This window comes from Peromyscus leucopus, chromosome 4, assembly GCF_004664715.2.
Source record: "Peromyscus leucopus breed LL Stock chromosome 4, UCI_PerLeu_2.1, whole genome shotgun sequence".
Classification (NCBI taxonomy): domain Eukaryota; kingdom Metazoa; phylum Chordata; class Mammalia; order Rodentia; family Cricetidae; genus Peromyscus; species Peromyscus leucopus.
This window is the reverse complement of record NC_051066.1, coordinates 47790958-47806667: the sequence shown is the minus strand read 5'-3', so window position 1 is coordinate 47806667 and position 15710 is coordinate 47790958. Positions and strand designations below refer to the sequence as shown.

The following is a 15710-nucleotide window of genomic DNA, read 5'->3' as shown; positions in this document are numbered from 1 at the left end:
AACATCATATGAACCCGGGAGCATTCCGAAAAAGCATTCCGCAGCCATGGGTTTGAAGGAGTTTTTCAACTTGTGTTTATGTAGAAGGCAGAATGAGAAAAGAGCAAGAGATTCCATCCTTCCACCAAGCTGTGCTTTGCTTAGCGTTAGACATGGTGCGCTCTTCCTGGGTACCAGATGGCACCTTACACAGAGAACTAGGTTTGCAGCACACACCTCACTCCTCATCTTACGGCATCAGCGTTGCCAGAGCAATGTCCCCGCCCCCACCCCTGCCCCACACACAACCTTTGCACAGCAGATCGTTGTGCCTGGACTCAGAGTCATCCAGAGTGGTGATGCTGACCACAAGCAGGGAAGTAGAACTAGATGAGCACCACACAGACGTCCTCCTTCCCTGCCCTTCGAGGTCACTACCAGTCTCGCCTTGGTGTTCTAGTGTTTCTGTGATGAGGCCACCCCTACAAAACTCTCTATACCTTTTACCTCCTCTGGTCTCTCCAATCTTTCTTTAGGTTTGCACAATAACTTTCATATTATTTCCCCCACTAAATTCAGCATAAGCACATTTCAGAGAGCTTCCATCAGGAGGAAGTGAGGGATCCCATCACTCTAACACAGCAATTTCCATCCTGCATACATATTTTTTAACTTAACAGTATGATCTTTATAACTTTCTTTTTTTAAGAGCTTTTTTTCTTTTTTAAGATTGATTTTTATTTATTAAGTATACAGTGTTCTGTCTGCATGTGTCCTTGCAGCCCAGAAGAGGGCACCAGATCTCATTACAGGTGGTTGTGAGCCACCATGTGGTTGCTGGGAATTGAACTCAGGACCTCTGGAAGAGCAGTCAGTGAGTGCCCTTAACCACTGAGCCATCTCTCCAGCCCCTCTTTTTAACTTTCAGTTACAACTATGTAAAAGCATTTTGGAAAGCAAAGAGTGGTACAATGAATTTCCATGAACCCACCCACCACCGTGATTCAACAATTATTAACATAATGCCGACCATCATGCGGCTTCTGGATTCAGGAAGCATCTCCCAACACTCAGGCTGTTCTTTGATGCTCTTGGACACTAGTGTGACGGACAGAGCTCCCCTGGTGTTGTCTGCCGGCAGTTGCCATGGCCGGGCGTGGGGCGGGGTGGTGGTGGTGGTGAATGGCCGTGCTCTTACCCTTTGTGTTTATTTTCTTGTCTCCCCTTGCCCAGTGTCTGAGATGCAATTTTCTGTTCGCCTGGATCACATGACCAGGTCCCTACACCCTGGTGACCCCACACTGGCGAGTGCTTGTGTTACTCTGTGACTGTTCTCAAGATTTTACTAAGCATGCCATTTTTAAATTTCTTGATTCTCTATTTTGTGTATTCCAGGTAGCCTAACAGTATGATATAGTAAGAGCTCAATAGGTATTGATTATTAATTTTGTATTAGTTAGCTGTACTTTCCCTTCTCTTTTCTCGTCCTTTCTTCCTTTCTTTTTTTGTTTTTCTGGTTTTTGAGACAAGGTCTCTCTGCACAGCCCTGGCTGTCCTCACGCTGTAGACCAGGCCTACCTCTGCCTCCTGAGTGCTGGAATTAAAGGCGTGCACCATGCCTAGTGTGTCCTCTCTTCAGTTAACTCATAATGGAAAGTTCTAAGTTCCTACCTCTTCTGCACCCCTTCCCTTCAGCTCCCCCCCCCCCAAACACACACTTCTTAATTCCTTTTCCCCCCCTCCTCATCCAACAAGGTCTTGCTACATACACCAGGCTGGCCTCAAACAAGATTTTTCTGTCTTCATCTCCCATTACTGGGATTACAAGTGTGCTTAGTAACCTGGGGAAGTAATTCCTCTTTAGAAGCCCAACAGTGGCCAGCCTTCCAAAGGGAGAATTAATGTGTTAAACTTTCAGAATGTTTCACCATAATTAGACTATTGGAATTTTGAGGGGTCAGATCATTCTCCAAGGATCATTTCTTCCTTAAACCTCCACCAGACAGTGCCTGCCTGCTGTTGTGGTGATAGTGACGTGCATACCAGTTTCTGGGAGAAGAGCCAAGGCAGTCAGCTGACTTTACGGAAAAGCTCTGGAAGGTCATTGGGTGGTCACAAGGCTGCAGCTTGGGATGCTGATGCAGTCAGAATTCCATCTCAGAGGTCAGGCTGTCACCTTGATAGGACACATGGCACATGCGTTCCTTGAGCTGCTGGACTGTTCTGGGTCCAGTAGGTGTTCTGTAACTATTCAGAGGTAGATAGCAGGCCTTTCATATGTGTGAGCTGGACTAGAGTCCAGAAAGACATTCTGAATTATATAGACACTTTTGGAGGGTCATCTAAGTTTTAAGTTCCTGGGAGGCAGAAGCAGATTTCAATAAATAAATAAATAAATAAATAAATAAATAAATAAATAAATGAATAATAGCAACAGCTATAATAATGGCTGACATCTGTTGAATGCTTGTTTTTCTGAGCCATGAGTCTTTTAGAGACCTTCCCATGTGGATCCATTCAGCCCTCACAACTACCATAAACATCACATTTATCTCTAAAGATGAAGACACAGAGTCACAGATTAAGAAGCCATCCTCCAGACACATCACTTAGTAATTCTGGAGCAAAGTGTCAGGCCTAGGGCAGCCTGGTTCCAGAGGCCTTCCGTCCTTAGCCACAGATCACACGTGCATCTGAGTGTGAACTGAGCACATTTCACAGGCACACAGCACTCAGTAGCTCACAGGTCACAGTTACATGGGTTTCATGGAAGATGACAAAGTATATGCTAGAATAAAGTCCTAAGATGTACTTGCTTCTTCCTTTCTTTTTTTGAGACAGAGGCTCACTCGGTGGCCCAAACTGGCCTTGAACGTTGAATCTTCTTGCCTCAGCCTCACAAGTACTTGGAGTAGAGAGTCATGTGCCCCCATACCCAGCAAAGCATCGTTTTTATAGGAGACAAATGAAAAACCAAACCAAACCAAGCGCTGCAATCTTCTACTTTGATTTAGTGCTGGTTAACTTTTCACAGTCAAGTCCTATTTGTGATACTTCTACTTGTTTAGACAGATCTTAAGTCGAATGCAGACCCTGGTGCCGCAGAATAGATGAATTGTATGTGAATTATAGTATTTATCAGCAAGTAGCCGAAGAGCACAGCCTAAGTCTAGGCTGCCAGATTTGTAGTTTTGCTTGTATTCTTTATTGACTTAGATGTCCACCTTGCCTGAAATGTCTCTTGAATCAAATAAGAGGATTAGCTTGTGCTTCGGACCTCTCTTGACATCCTGCCATGTGCCAGTTTGGACTCTTTAGATTGGTGTACTTTTTATTTCTGACATGATTCCTACCCTTAAACCCTTATGCCATGCTGATTCTCACTTAGCAATGCCAACTTGTCCCTATAAAACTTCCAATACTTAGACACTTTGGGGTGATGGTCCTCTCGCTCCTTCAAACGTTGTATGAAACTAACCAGCCACACCCCCAGATTTAAAATCCACAAGAGCCAACCCGTACCTGTACCTACAGTCACTGTGTAGTAACACACTCGCCTGTTTTCAGCCATTCAGACCTTTGCTAAGCAGCATGACACGAAGATTGTTTGATGCAGGCATACAGAGAACGATCACCAAGGGCACTGGCCCACAGAATTTGTGGTATCTGCCTGCCCATGAACAATGGAGAGTCCAGCCATCATTTCTGGATTTCAGATAAAGGCCAAACAGAATGTTTAAGTTTGAAGGCCAATTAAAATTAGTCCAGATTTTCGTAGGGGTAAACATTCCTCTGTAAAAAACTTTTTTCTTTTATTAACATGCTGTAAATAAGGAAACTGATTTTCAGAAAAGTTAAATCAAATTCGTAAGTGGCAAATCCAGGATTCCTAAACAGAGCCGCTTGGCTCCTAAACCCACAATCTCAGTATTTGAATTAGGTAACCTCATTTCCAACTTCATATTCTCATGCTTGGTATATATATATTAGGTTCAATAAATGCTTGACAATAGCGTGAAATGATATCCAAGAATTTGTGTATTAGAGTTTGATTCTCTTTTAGAAATTGTGTTTATGCCATGATAAAATTATATGTGCTTCTTCTGCCCTGCCAGAGCCCCAGCACCTGTCTGGAAAGGTTCAAAAGCCAAACATGTTGCAAATATATAAGAATGAGAGGCACGGGACTCTGAGGGGCTTGGAGAAGGCAGAGCTGGGCATGCCGGGCATAGGGTGAGCGAGGAACAAGGTGGGAGGTGGGCTTAGAAGTTTCCACGTGGGGGAAGGTAAGACATAGGCAGGTGCTCCTTCAACACAGGACAAGGGTTTCCAAGTGACCCGTAATGACAAGCGCTTGTCACACCTTCTCTGCTTTGAACATGTCTGACTCAGATCTAAATGTCTTTTCCGTTTGCATAGGAACTTTCCAGGAGCCTTTCTTTATTGCTGTGATTTCGCCCCTGAAGCCGTGCAGCTTGTAAAGGTATGCCTTATGTAAAGAGAGGCGTGGGCTGAGGAGATGACCATCAGTGGAGTACTTGTCAGGCAAGCAAGAAGACCTGAGTTCAGACCCCTAGCACCCTTGTTAAAACGTTGCCATGGCAGTGGGAGCCTGTAATTCCAGCCAGGCAAAGTTCAATGAGAGACTCTGCCTCAAAACACAAGGTAGAGGGCAATTGAAAAGGATAGCTGGTATTGATCGCTGACCTACACACACACACACACACACACACACACACACACACACATGTCCACAAACACTCAAACACACATATGCATACACAAGCATGTATACACACATAAATTAAAAATAAAGAGAGAGCTGGGTGGTGGTGGCATACACCTTTAATCCTAGCACTTGGGAAGCAGAGGCAGGTGGATTTATGTGAGTTCCAGGATAGCCAGGGCTATATAGTGAGACCCTGTCTTAAAACAAAACAAAACAAACCCAAAAACTAAATAAATGAATAAATAAATAGAGGCTTTGAAAGCTATGATTTGAGAAGCCTGAAGAGATTGGCTTAGCAGTTAAGAACACTGGTTGTTCTCCCAAAGGACCTGGATTCAATCCCCAGCACCCATGTGGGGCTCACAACTGTCTCTTACTCCAGGTCTATGGGGTCTAACACTGGCTTCTCAACTCTGTGAGCATCAGGCAGGAACATGATGCATAAACATATACACTGGTGAAATACCCATACACATAGAACAAAAAAATAAATTTAGAAGGTCTAATTTGGGGGCTGGAGAGATGGCTCAGTGCTTAAGAGCACTTGCTGCTTTTCCAGAGGACCCAAGTTCAATCCCCAGCTCCTACCTGGTGGCTTACAGCCATCTGTAACTCCATTCTCAGAGGATCTCATATCCTGTTCGGCCTCTAAAGGCACCGGGCACAGACATTCATGCAGGCAAAACACTTATACACATAAAAATAAATTAAAACAATTTTTTTTAAAGATCTTGTTTTTTAAATGGTCTGTTTGCTTTTGAAGTGATTGATTCTTCTGAAATGTTTCTATATCAGGTGCATCTATGATGATATTTAGCTGAGTTTTTGCAATTTCTGGAAGTTATTTCAACTGATGTCTAAGTATATTACCTATACAGGATGTCTGCTTTTAACCTAAAACAATAGACATTGTTTGAACTTAAGAGAGTGTCACAGCTGGCTGGATGGCTCAGTGGTTAGGAGCACACACTGCTCCTGCAGAAGATCGAAGTTTGGTTCCCAGCACACTCTTGCATAGACTCACAACCACCTACACAACCAGCTCCTGGGATCCAACACCTTCTCACCTCATGCACAAACCCACATACATATAACACAATTGAAAATAACAATCTTTTTCAATTCAGACTGTACACATGTTCATGAATGAAGTCCGAAGGATACCAATAACATTAGTCAAGATTTTAACAACTACCTACCCCAAACGTAATGTTTTAGTCAAACTACAAGAAGTCATCATTCATGTCTGTTTCTAACACCTTACACACAATCTAGCACATAGTAGGCACTCATGAAATTGAATTTTTTGAAATAAAAAAATCTAAGAAACTGTAAGGAAAGCAGCCGGAACCTGGGTCCGAATCCTGTACGAATCCATGAATGCCGGTTAGCCATCCTTAGGATGAAGGGATGGTCGCAGCAAATGGAAAGTGGAGAGACATCCTGTTAATAGAGAGTGTGGGGATGGCTCCGTCAGTAAAGGGCGTGCCTTGCGAGCGTGAGGACCTGAACTCAGATCCTCAGAACCTGGATGGGAAAGCTGGGTATGGTGATGTGTGCTTGTGATCCCAGCCCTGGACTGGCAGAGGCAGATGGATCCCTGGAGGTCATGGCCAGCCACCCTAGCCTATTAGACAAGTCCCAGGCCAGGGAGAGACCCTGTCTCCAAACTAAGATGAACTGAACTTGAGGAAAGACAGCTGAGGTGGTTCTGTAACCTCTGTACACACGTGTCCACTTGCACATGCAAGTGTTCCTGTGCACACAAACACGTAACTACAAACAAACCAAAAATGGTGATGGCATACACCTTTAATTCTAGTACTTGGGAGGCAGAGGCAGGTGGATCTCTAGTTTGAGGTCAGCCTGGTCTACAGAGTGAGTTCCAGGACAGCCAGGGCTACACAGAGAAACCCTGTCTCGAAAAAGAGAAACAAGTTCACATTGAAAGTTAATTTTTGACAATAGTAATATTTGTTACAGATAGTTCCTAAAATAAAACTGCATATTAAAGAAGGCAAGTATACCAGTCATCACATTTCCCAGGATGACATGGTGGTTTGATATCTTTCCTTCCGCTGTTGATTCTGCAGACAAAATAGCCTTACTGAACTGCATCCCATTCAGGTGGACAAGAGAGTGAATTTTAGTAGTAGAGCTGTGTGGCCATCACTGTTACCTAATTTTGGATATGTAGCGGAAGATGTTTTGTGTTTTAAGGAGAAGGAAACGTGGAACACAGAGCAGTGGTACGCGTGAGGACCATCTTGGCGCTTCTCAAAGAACACGGGGCTGGCCTTGAGCAGCAGTCCCACAGACCAGAGCCTACCCCACTCCATTTCCAAACTGACGGGGACTGTGGGAAGTGTTTGCTGTCAAGTCCAAGTGCTTCCGGCTTAGTTTCTGGTTTCTTTTTGTTGGTTGGTTGGTTTTTGGTTTGGTTTGGTTTGGTTTGGTTTGGGAGGGGGGTTGTTGGTTTTTTGTTTTTCAAGACAGGGTTTCTCTGTGTAGCCCTGGCTGTCCTGGAACTCACTCTGTAGCCCAGGCTGGCCTTGAACTCACAGAGATCCACCTGGCTCTGCCTCCCAAGCGCTGGGATTAAAGGGGTGTGTGCCACCACCACCGCTGGCTTTGTTTTTGGTTTTTCGGACAGCTTGAAGTGCGGTAACAGAGAACTAGAAATGAAGTTTATTAAGTTCACAGAGGAAAGACGCTTGGGAGAAAAATGTTAATTTTTATTACATTTATTTATTTTGTGGGGAGGGAATAGACATGCCTGGGGGCTCGTGTGGAGATGAGAGGACCATCTGGGGGAGTCGGTTCTCTTCTTCCATGTGGGGCCCGAGATCAAGCACCTTTACCCGCCAGGCCGCCTCACTGATCCAAGAAAGGATTTTTTAAAATGGCCTTTATTTAAAAAAGGATATAAAATATAAGGAAAACAAGCCCCCTGGAGGTCTGCTAACTCCCACTCTGTATCCCTTCTCCGTGACAGTCACATGCGTCCTACACCGAGGCCCTCTGCTCTGCCTTTGTTCATGATGTGTGCGATGACGGCCTGGCCTACCCCTTTCCGGACGGGGTCCTGGACGCTATTCTCCTCGTCTTTGTGCTCTCCTCCATTCACCCTGGCAGGTAAACGAAGACGGAAGGGCACAGCTAATGTGTGGAGCTCCTCTAGCAGCCGGGGTTTTCAGAACTATCAAAGCAAAAGCGACACTCCCCGACTTGATTATCTAGTGAGCTCCGTTATGTTTAACATGCAACCTTTTAAGTGCGGCTTCTCCTCTCTCCACACTCTAAGAAAGGAACTGGTCAAATGCTTCATTAGCGAGCTTTCTGTCGCTGTCAGAGTGAAGTGAGCATATTCTGGAAGACACATACCTATTAAAAGTGACAGCACTTCAGGGAAATTACACATGCAGAACAGCCTAATAGACTCCCAGGAGGGCGATTGCACTAGGTGATCAGAAACAAACATCTTTGATTTAGACTCATATTAACTGTCTGGGGAGAGGTGGGCTGCAGTCTGCGTGGTTTCACGAAGGTCCAGTGAGGGGCTTGTGTTTTAAAGAAGCCTGCTGAGGAATCATGGCTATAGTGATTTGACAAAGTGGGTGTGCTTGGACCTGTAGGGGCTAAGGTGGATCGAGCACCATGATTGATTTGTGTGTGTGTGTGTGTGTGTGTGTGTGTGTGTGTGTGTGTGTGTGTGTTATTGGGAATTAACTTTAGGATCTTGCGCATGTCCAGCATGTGTTCTTCTGCGGAGTGTCCCTCACCTCTTAAGTATGACTTACGTTTTTATGCTTACATGATATTGGTTTTCATTTTTGATTGTTTTGAGAAAGAGTCTCACTGAATAGCCTATTCTGACCTTGAACTCTCTATCCAGCCCAGGCTGACCTCAAACTCCCAGTGACCCTCTTGCCTCAACTTCCCCACGCTGGGATGACAGGCATGCACCCCCATGCCCATAGGACTTGTGCTTTAATGAGGGTTCACAGCCCCCGACAAGAGGAACAGGGCTGCGTCGGATTCCTTTTGCTGATAGTGTAATCCCCTCCCACAGAAACGTGAGTCCTGCATGCAGGCACCTTTGCTGGCGTTTTAGATCCCATTCAAAGTTGAGCACTTTACTACTTAGTGAGGGAAAATTTGATTCCAGATTAATCAAAAAGAGAGTTATATTTACACCTGATGCGTAGATGAGGTGCCACTAAAGCCACTTTCCCTTCACCATTTCCACAGTGTATTTCTTTTCTGATAACATGTTCATCTGCTGGCACTACTGCAGAAGAGTCAGATGTCAGCTCTGGGCTTTGCTTCTGTATGTGAATAGTTAGAAAGATGATGTAGGAGATAAAGAGCAAGATTTCCTATTTGGTACTTAAAACAGGAAATGCATAGATTCTAAAGAAGACTGCAGAAAGACTATTTGAGATTGGTTCTGATCGTGTATTTTATTGTGATTTGAATTGAATATTAGTAAAAAGGTGAAACAGATATCTTAGGATGATTACTTTTATAATATTCACTCTGTTTATTATAAAATAAATTCAAATGTCTCATGTCAATACAACTTTTTTGCCTATATGGAAATGATCTAAATATGAGGTGAATGATCTGGGTGTGGTGGCGCACACCCGTGGTCCCAGCTACTTGGGTGGTTAAGACACAATGTCTCTGGAGCCCCAGGAGTTTGAGACCAACCTGGACAGCACAGTGAAACCCCACCTTGAGTCATTTTAACTATATAAAAGTGAGGTGATCCCGTAGAAGAGAGGCAATCAAGAGATAATTCAGCAGTGTCTTTAGGATCATTTAGGACTGTAACTGTGAATGTGCATCCAAGAAAATCCTAGAAAAGTAACTCACTGGCAGCAGAAGCAAGGAAATGGCAAGTAATTCAGCTAGATCCTGAGTCTGAGGATAGCAGTTTAAGTGGAAAGAATCATGAGAGGAGGCTACAGGAGGGAGTTAATTGTCTTTCTGGTCATTGAAAGAAAATGGAAGCTACACACTGTAAAACAACAGAGTGGAGAGTTGGCAGACTGGAGAGTTCTTGTTCTTTCTCTGTCTTAATCTCTTTTTTTTAAATCTCGAACCCAGGGCCTTGTGCTTGCTAGGCAAGTGCTCTACCACTGAGCTAAATCCCCAACCCCTTTTTTTTATTTTAATTTTTGTTTGTTTGTTTGTTTTCCCAAGACAGGGTTTCTCTGTATAGCCCTGGCTGTCCTGGATGCTCTGACCAGGCTGGCCTTGAACTCAAAGATCCACCTGCCCCTGCCTCCCAAGTGCTGGGATTAAATGCGTGTGTCACCACTTACCTGACTGCTTTTTTTTATAATTTGGCAGAAGCTGGATTTCACCCCACTATTCTACTAAATGTAATTTTTAATTTTTTTTATTTTATTTTTTTTAATTTTAAAAATTTTTTAAATTATGCATGTGAAAGAGAGAGAGAGAGAGAGAGAGAGAGAGAGAGAGAGAGAGAGAGAGAGTGTAGGGGGTGGGTGTCTGTCTTTCATACTTACATGGGTTCCAGGGCTCCAGCTCAAGCTGCCAGGCTTTTGTGGCAATGCTTTTACCTGCTGAGCTATCTTGGCAGACACGAATGTTGTTTTAAATGAAAGGAATTTATAAATTACCTGAGCTAACCTCATCTTTTCAAAATAAGAAAGCCTCGGCAACTTTAAGTGGCTTAGGTAGGCAGAGGCCGAGCTGGGTGTGGTGGCTTACGTATGTAACATTAGCACTCAGGAAGCTCAGACGGGAGGACTGACCCAAGTTCGAGACCAGTCTGGGCTACATAATGAGTGCCAGACCACCTTGGGCTACAGTGTAAGATCCTGTCTTAAAAGCCAAAAAACAAGCAAACAAAACAGAGACAGCAAAGACTTGCCCTGTAGTCTGCCATTTCTCCTCCCTCCCCCAGCAGGCAGTGGCCATAGCTCTGTGCCCTGACTGTCATTCCCCGTGGGCTCCGTGAGCCCTCTCCACTGGCGCTGTGGGCGGCCGGTGCCTGTCACTCACCATCAATAGAAGACCTGCCTCTTTCTGGCCCACAAAACAGAGACCGTGAACACAGAACCCAAAATACCACATCGATTTATTTTAAGAGTCCTATTTGATTGCACGATCCAGAAGCAGAATAAGGACTGAACAAGAGTGAAGCCAGACCTCCTGGTATGGAGCTGGAATTGAGATGTGACTACAGTCGAAACAGGCCAAGAATAAGGAGAAAGGAGCTTTGTCTTTGGAGGAAGTCGTATACACAAGGCCTGCACAGGCCACGGAGCCCATCGTGCCGTCCTGTTCGGTTGGGAGGGAAGCTTTGGTCAGAGCAGTAGAAACGCCATTGGAAGAATTCATCCTCAGAACCCTGTAAGAAAGAAAACTTTGCCCTCCAGATTAAAATCATGAAATTCTTTGGGCAATGAGGTGATTTTCTAGGACCATTGTTTGATGTCAGACAACTCATTGCTAACATCCACAGAGAATTAACAAGAAGGACATGTAGTGTATTGGGAAGTGATTCTGTTTCTGGGCTTGGAGAGGTAATTGTCTGTCCGAAGGAACTGCCGGGAGAAACAGGAAACAGCAAAGGAAAGGGGAAGGAGCAGGAGGGGGAAGAGGAGGAGGAGGGGGAGGAGAAGGAGGAAAATTGAGCACATGGATAGGATAGTGAAAGAAAAGAAGGATGACCCCTGCATCCTGAGGTGAAGTCGGGGGTTGAGGAGATGACTCCGCAGCTCAGGTGCCTGCTGTACACCGCTGGGACCCCAGTTCAGATTCCCAGAACCCAGGGGGAAATCCAGACAGACGTGGGTGCAGTCTACAATCCTGGGATCCAGGAGGCAGAGACAGGAGCCGGGAGCAAGGTGGCTAGTTAGGCTAGCTGAACCTGGGTTCCGTGAGAGACCCTGCACAATGTCAGCTGTGGGCTTACACACGTATGTGAGCATGTATGTGCCTACTCGTGAGTACTAGACATACACACACAAAAGGCAGGCAGGCAGGCTAGGAGAAGAACTAAGGTGGAGGAAAGATGACCCGTTTCGCTGTGTGAATTTGGGGTGGCTCTGGCATGTCTTATTCTACAGAAAATGGCACACCTTTACCTTTGTCTCCTACCATATTTAATGGAGGAAACATAAGTGGACAGGTGGGTGAGTTGTCGGTTTGGTTTGTGTGAGACAAGGTCTCACTACGTGGCTGAGGCTGGTCTGGAATCCACGATCCTCCTGCCTCAGGATCTGGGATTGCAGATTTGTGGTTTGCAGTCGAGCTTTCGAATTTGGTTCCTTCGGATACAAAATGCTTTTTTTTTTCCGTGTGGTTTTTGTTGTTGTTTTGTTTTTTGTTACATGTATGATTTCTTTGGCTTACTTTGTTTTCCAAGGATGCAAGCTGTTGTCCACCGACTCTCCAGGTTGCTGAAGCCTGGGGGAATGCTGTTATTTCGGGATCATGGACGATACGATAATGCTCAGCTTCGTTTTAAAAAAGGTAACAGGGCTGAAAGGGTGGCTCAGTGGTTAAGTGCTCTAAAGTAGATGGGAGTTTGGTTACAGCACCCACACTAGGAAGCTCACAACCGCCTGTAGCTCCAGCTCCAGGGGATCCCACGCCCTCTCTGGTGTCTGCCCACACACATGTGCATATACCGATACACTGACACATATATACGTAATTTAAAATAAAGATAGAATTTTTAAAAGGTGATAGTATATTGAGTTATAAGTTACTTTAATGTGTTTTGGGACTATAAAAATATTTCATGTCAAATTATTTTGATTTGTCTTGTTTTTGAAGGAACTATCAAGTTTTTCTTTTTTTATTTTTTAGGGCGTTGTTTATCTGAAAATTTTTATGTCCGAGGAGATGGTACCAGAGCCTATTTCTTTACAAAAGGTATGCTGATCTATTACCCAAGGTAAATAATGAGCTGTGAAAATTCTCCTCAAGTAATTATTTGCCAGGGAGACACTCAGACGCTGTGAGCACCAGGCCTCAGTGGTGATTCGGCCCGGATATCTTCATGCCCTGGTGCTCACGACACTTCCACATGAAAGCCTGCAAACAGCCTTTGCCTTTGCATGTCTCCCAGGTAGAACTGCTTCTAAAGAAACAGTCACTTGTTTCACTTTTATATTAGAGTAAAGGTTCCGGGTGTAATTTTGGAGATACCGTTAGCCTGGGTATGAAAAAAAAAATTGATAGTATGCCACAGCCACAGGAAAGAATTTTATTTTTATAAGTCTAAAGAAAATCAGTTCTCACTAGTCAATTTCTTGTCTTGAACAAGTGCTTCTGACAACACCAAGTGAATCCTGCATCCAAGGGCCTCCTCAAACTTCATAGAGCCTTTTAGAATATGTAGTCTTGCGTTGTAAAACAGAGGCCCGTGAAGGAGGCACATTTCAAACTATTGATCATCTACCCTGGTCCTGATGGCCCTGTCCTGTCGACCTGTTCCCACTCGCAAACGGGGGAGATAAGATTGCCGCACTTGGTTTTGTGGGTTTCCTTCACCTAGCTGTACAGTGCTTATTGGTGTAAACGAAACTCAGATGAACAGTCCTGCATGGCGCCCCATTGGTCCTTCCTCCCTCGCCCCGTCACATGCTGTGTATTTGACTGCCACCTTTGCCTCAAAGGGGAAGTCCACCGTATGTTCTGCGAGGCTGGATTACATGAGAAGCAAAATCTGGTTGATCATCGCTTGCAAGTGAACAGGAAAAAACAGGTGGTGATGCACCGAGTGTGGGTTCAAGGAAAATTCCAGAAACCACTGCACTGGACTCAAAGGGGCTGAAATGAGCATTTCCACTCCTTTCTGTGACTGAGCTACGTGTCACGGTAAGGTATGAAACCAGGGTGTGATGTTGTTCAAAGGCTGCTGTCCATAGACAGTGAGGAGAGCATCTGTGGCCCTCTGCTCTGTTGTCTGAGCTCTTGGGACAGTTTAAGTACACGGAGCGACTTGAAAGAATGTCCCAACCTCTGTTTTCAGAACTTGAAATGTATGTTTGTTTGGTTTGGTTTTGTCTAACCATGTTCCCTTGAATTTTATGACTTTGAATTAAATTACTGATATAAGGCATATAGTTTTGAGAAATGCAACCTGTCCGCTTTTTAGAGGTGGAATAGATAATCTTCTTTATTATTAGGTGTGGTGAAGCATTCCCAGACAGTCAAACCGCCCTCCATTGTCAATAAGTAGCAGAGGCGCAGTGTGTCTTATTTTTAGGGGAACTTACAAGCCCAGGATGAAGGTTTATTGTTTTTGTTTCATTCTATTATATTTTCTCCAGCCCCCCTTTTTATTCCCTCCCCATGCTAATGTCTGAAATACAATTTTAGTTTCTCTTCCTCTCCAAAAATGAGGCAGTGTGGCCCTCGTTAACTCACTCTCCGACTGTCCTTAGATGTGCAGGTCATTGCTGAGACAGCCCTGCTGTGGGGTTAGTTTTCATTGCCATCATGACACAGTCTGGACTCTCCTGGGAAGAGTCTCCAGAGTGTCAGTTGCCTGTGAGTTCGTCTTAACTGTGTCCATTGATGTGGGAAGACCTGCCTACTGTGGACAGTACCATTCCCTGGGTTTTGGATCCTGAACCGAGTAAAAGTGAACAAAGTGAGCTGAGCCCTGGCATACCTGTGTTCTTTCTTCTCTGCTCTTGACTGTGAATGTGACCAGCTACTTCATGTTCCTGACTTCCCTGCTGTAACCCGGTGGACTGTAATCTGGATTTGTGAGCTAAAATAAACCCATTCTCCCCTAAGTTGCTTTTGTTGGAATATTTTTTTTTATTTTATATGCATGGGTTTTGCCTGAATGTATGTCAGTATACCGTGTGCATGCCTAGTGCCCGCAGAGGCCATCAGTATCTCTGCCTGCTGAAGATGTCTGTTGTGGAATTTGTACACTGTGAAGATGTGTCATTCTGATTGGCTTAATAAAAATCTGAATGGCCAATAGCTACGCAGGATTTTCAGGCATATAGGAGGCTGGGAAGAGAAAAGGGGGAGTCACCAGCCAGAAGGAGAGGAAGCAGGATGAGGAGGACAGAGTAAAGGTAACTGAGCCACATAAAAGAATGTAGATTAAAAGATATGAGTTAATTTAAGTTATAGAACTAGTTAGGAACAAGCCTAAGCTAAGGCCAAGCTTTTGTAATTAACAATAAGTCTCTGTGTTATGATTTGAGAGCTGGCTGACAGGACAGAGAAAGACTTACTACAAATGGCATCCACCGTGGTATCACATATATCCACATAAGACCTGGGGAAGCTTTAAAAAAAAAAAAAAAGGTTCTAAACACACAAGAATGGAGCCAAGGCAGTGTCCTAGTCTTCTGTCTCTCATGCTGGCCATGGTACAGAGACTTGTCAGCATGCTTGAGCTGCCAGTGAGCCATGAGCTAAGCTGCACAGTGGTTTAAAATTGTGTTCATGCAGACAGAAAAGGTTACAGATACTCAGTAAAGCAGATTCAGACTGAAAAAAATCTCTAAACAGGTTACAGTGTGTTTAACAATGTGTGTAGGCTTAAGAAAAAGGATATAGACAGTCATAAAAATACATTAACTAAATAAATATAATAAAGTCTTTAAAGAGTAAAGTAATAAAAAATAAAGAATAAGCCACATAGAGATGGGAAATACACAGGGAGTCTGGATCCTGCATGTTATTGTGTTGTCTTTCAATTTTTTTTTCTGATTGCTGATAAACAAACTATAGCTGCAGAGAGACATTGGACTTGGAAACTGCTAAATTAAACCAACCTATATATTTTAAGAATGTCTTAACTTCGAAATGGAAATCTGACAATGTGTTGCATTGGAGTAGAGGTTATACTTTTGTTTCCAGTGGAAATGAAAAGCTGTGGATATCTTCCAGATTAACAGAGATCAGATTTGACTGGGGCAGACCTCCTGAGTATCTTGGCTACAGACATGGGAGAGGAAGCCAAAAAGACTACAGGACAGACAGG

The 15710-nt window shown here is 44.2% G+C and overlaps 1 protein-coding gene across 3 annotated transcripts in view; it reads left to right on the top strand.

Annotated features, from left to right (window-relative positions):
* The window catches only part of Mettl8 (methyltransferase like 8), a 93111-nt gene extending 78612 nt beyond the window's left edge, over nt 1-14499 (top strand). For all 3 annotated transcript variants that reach the window (XM_028885758.2, XM_028885757.2, XM_028885755.2), the window contains 5 exons: nt 4399-4462; nt 7704-7843; nt 12114-12220; nt 12560-12625; nt 13372-14499. In XM_028885758.2, the coding sequence (XP_028741591.1) occupies nt 4399-4462; nt 7704-7843; nt 12114-12220; nt 12560-12625; nt 13372-13529 (535 nt within the window). In that variant the 3' untranslated portion in view covers nt 13530-14499. The remainder of the gene's footprint in view (nt 1-4398; nt 4463-7703; nt 7844-12113; nt 12221-12559; nt 12626-13371) is intronic.
* The last annotated feature ends 1211 nt before the right edge of the window (nt 14500-15710 follow it).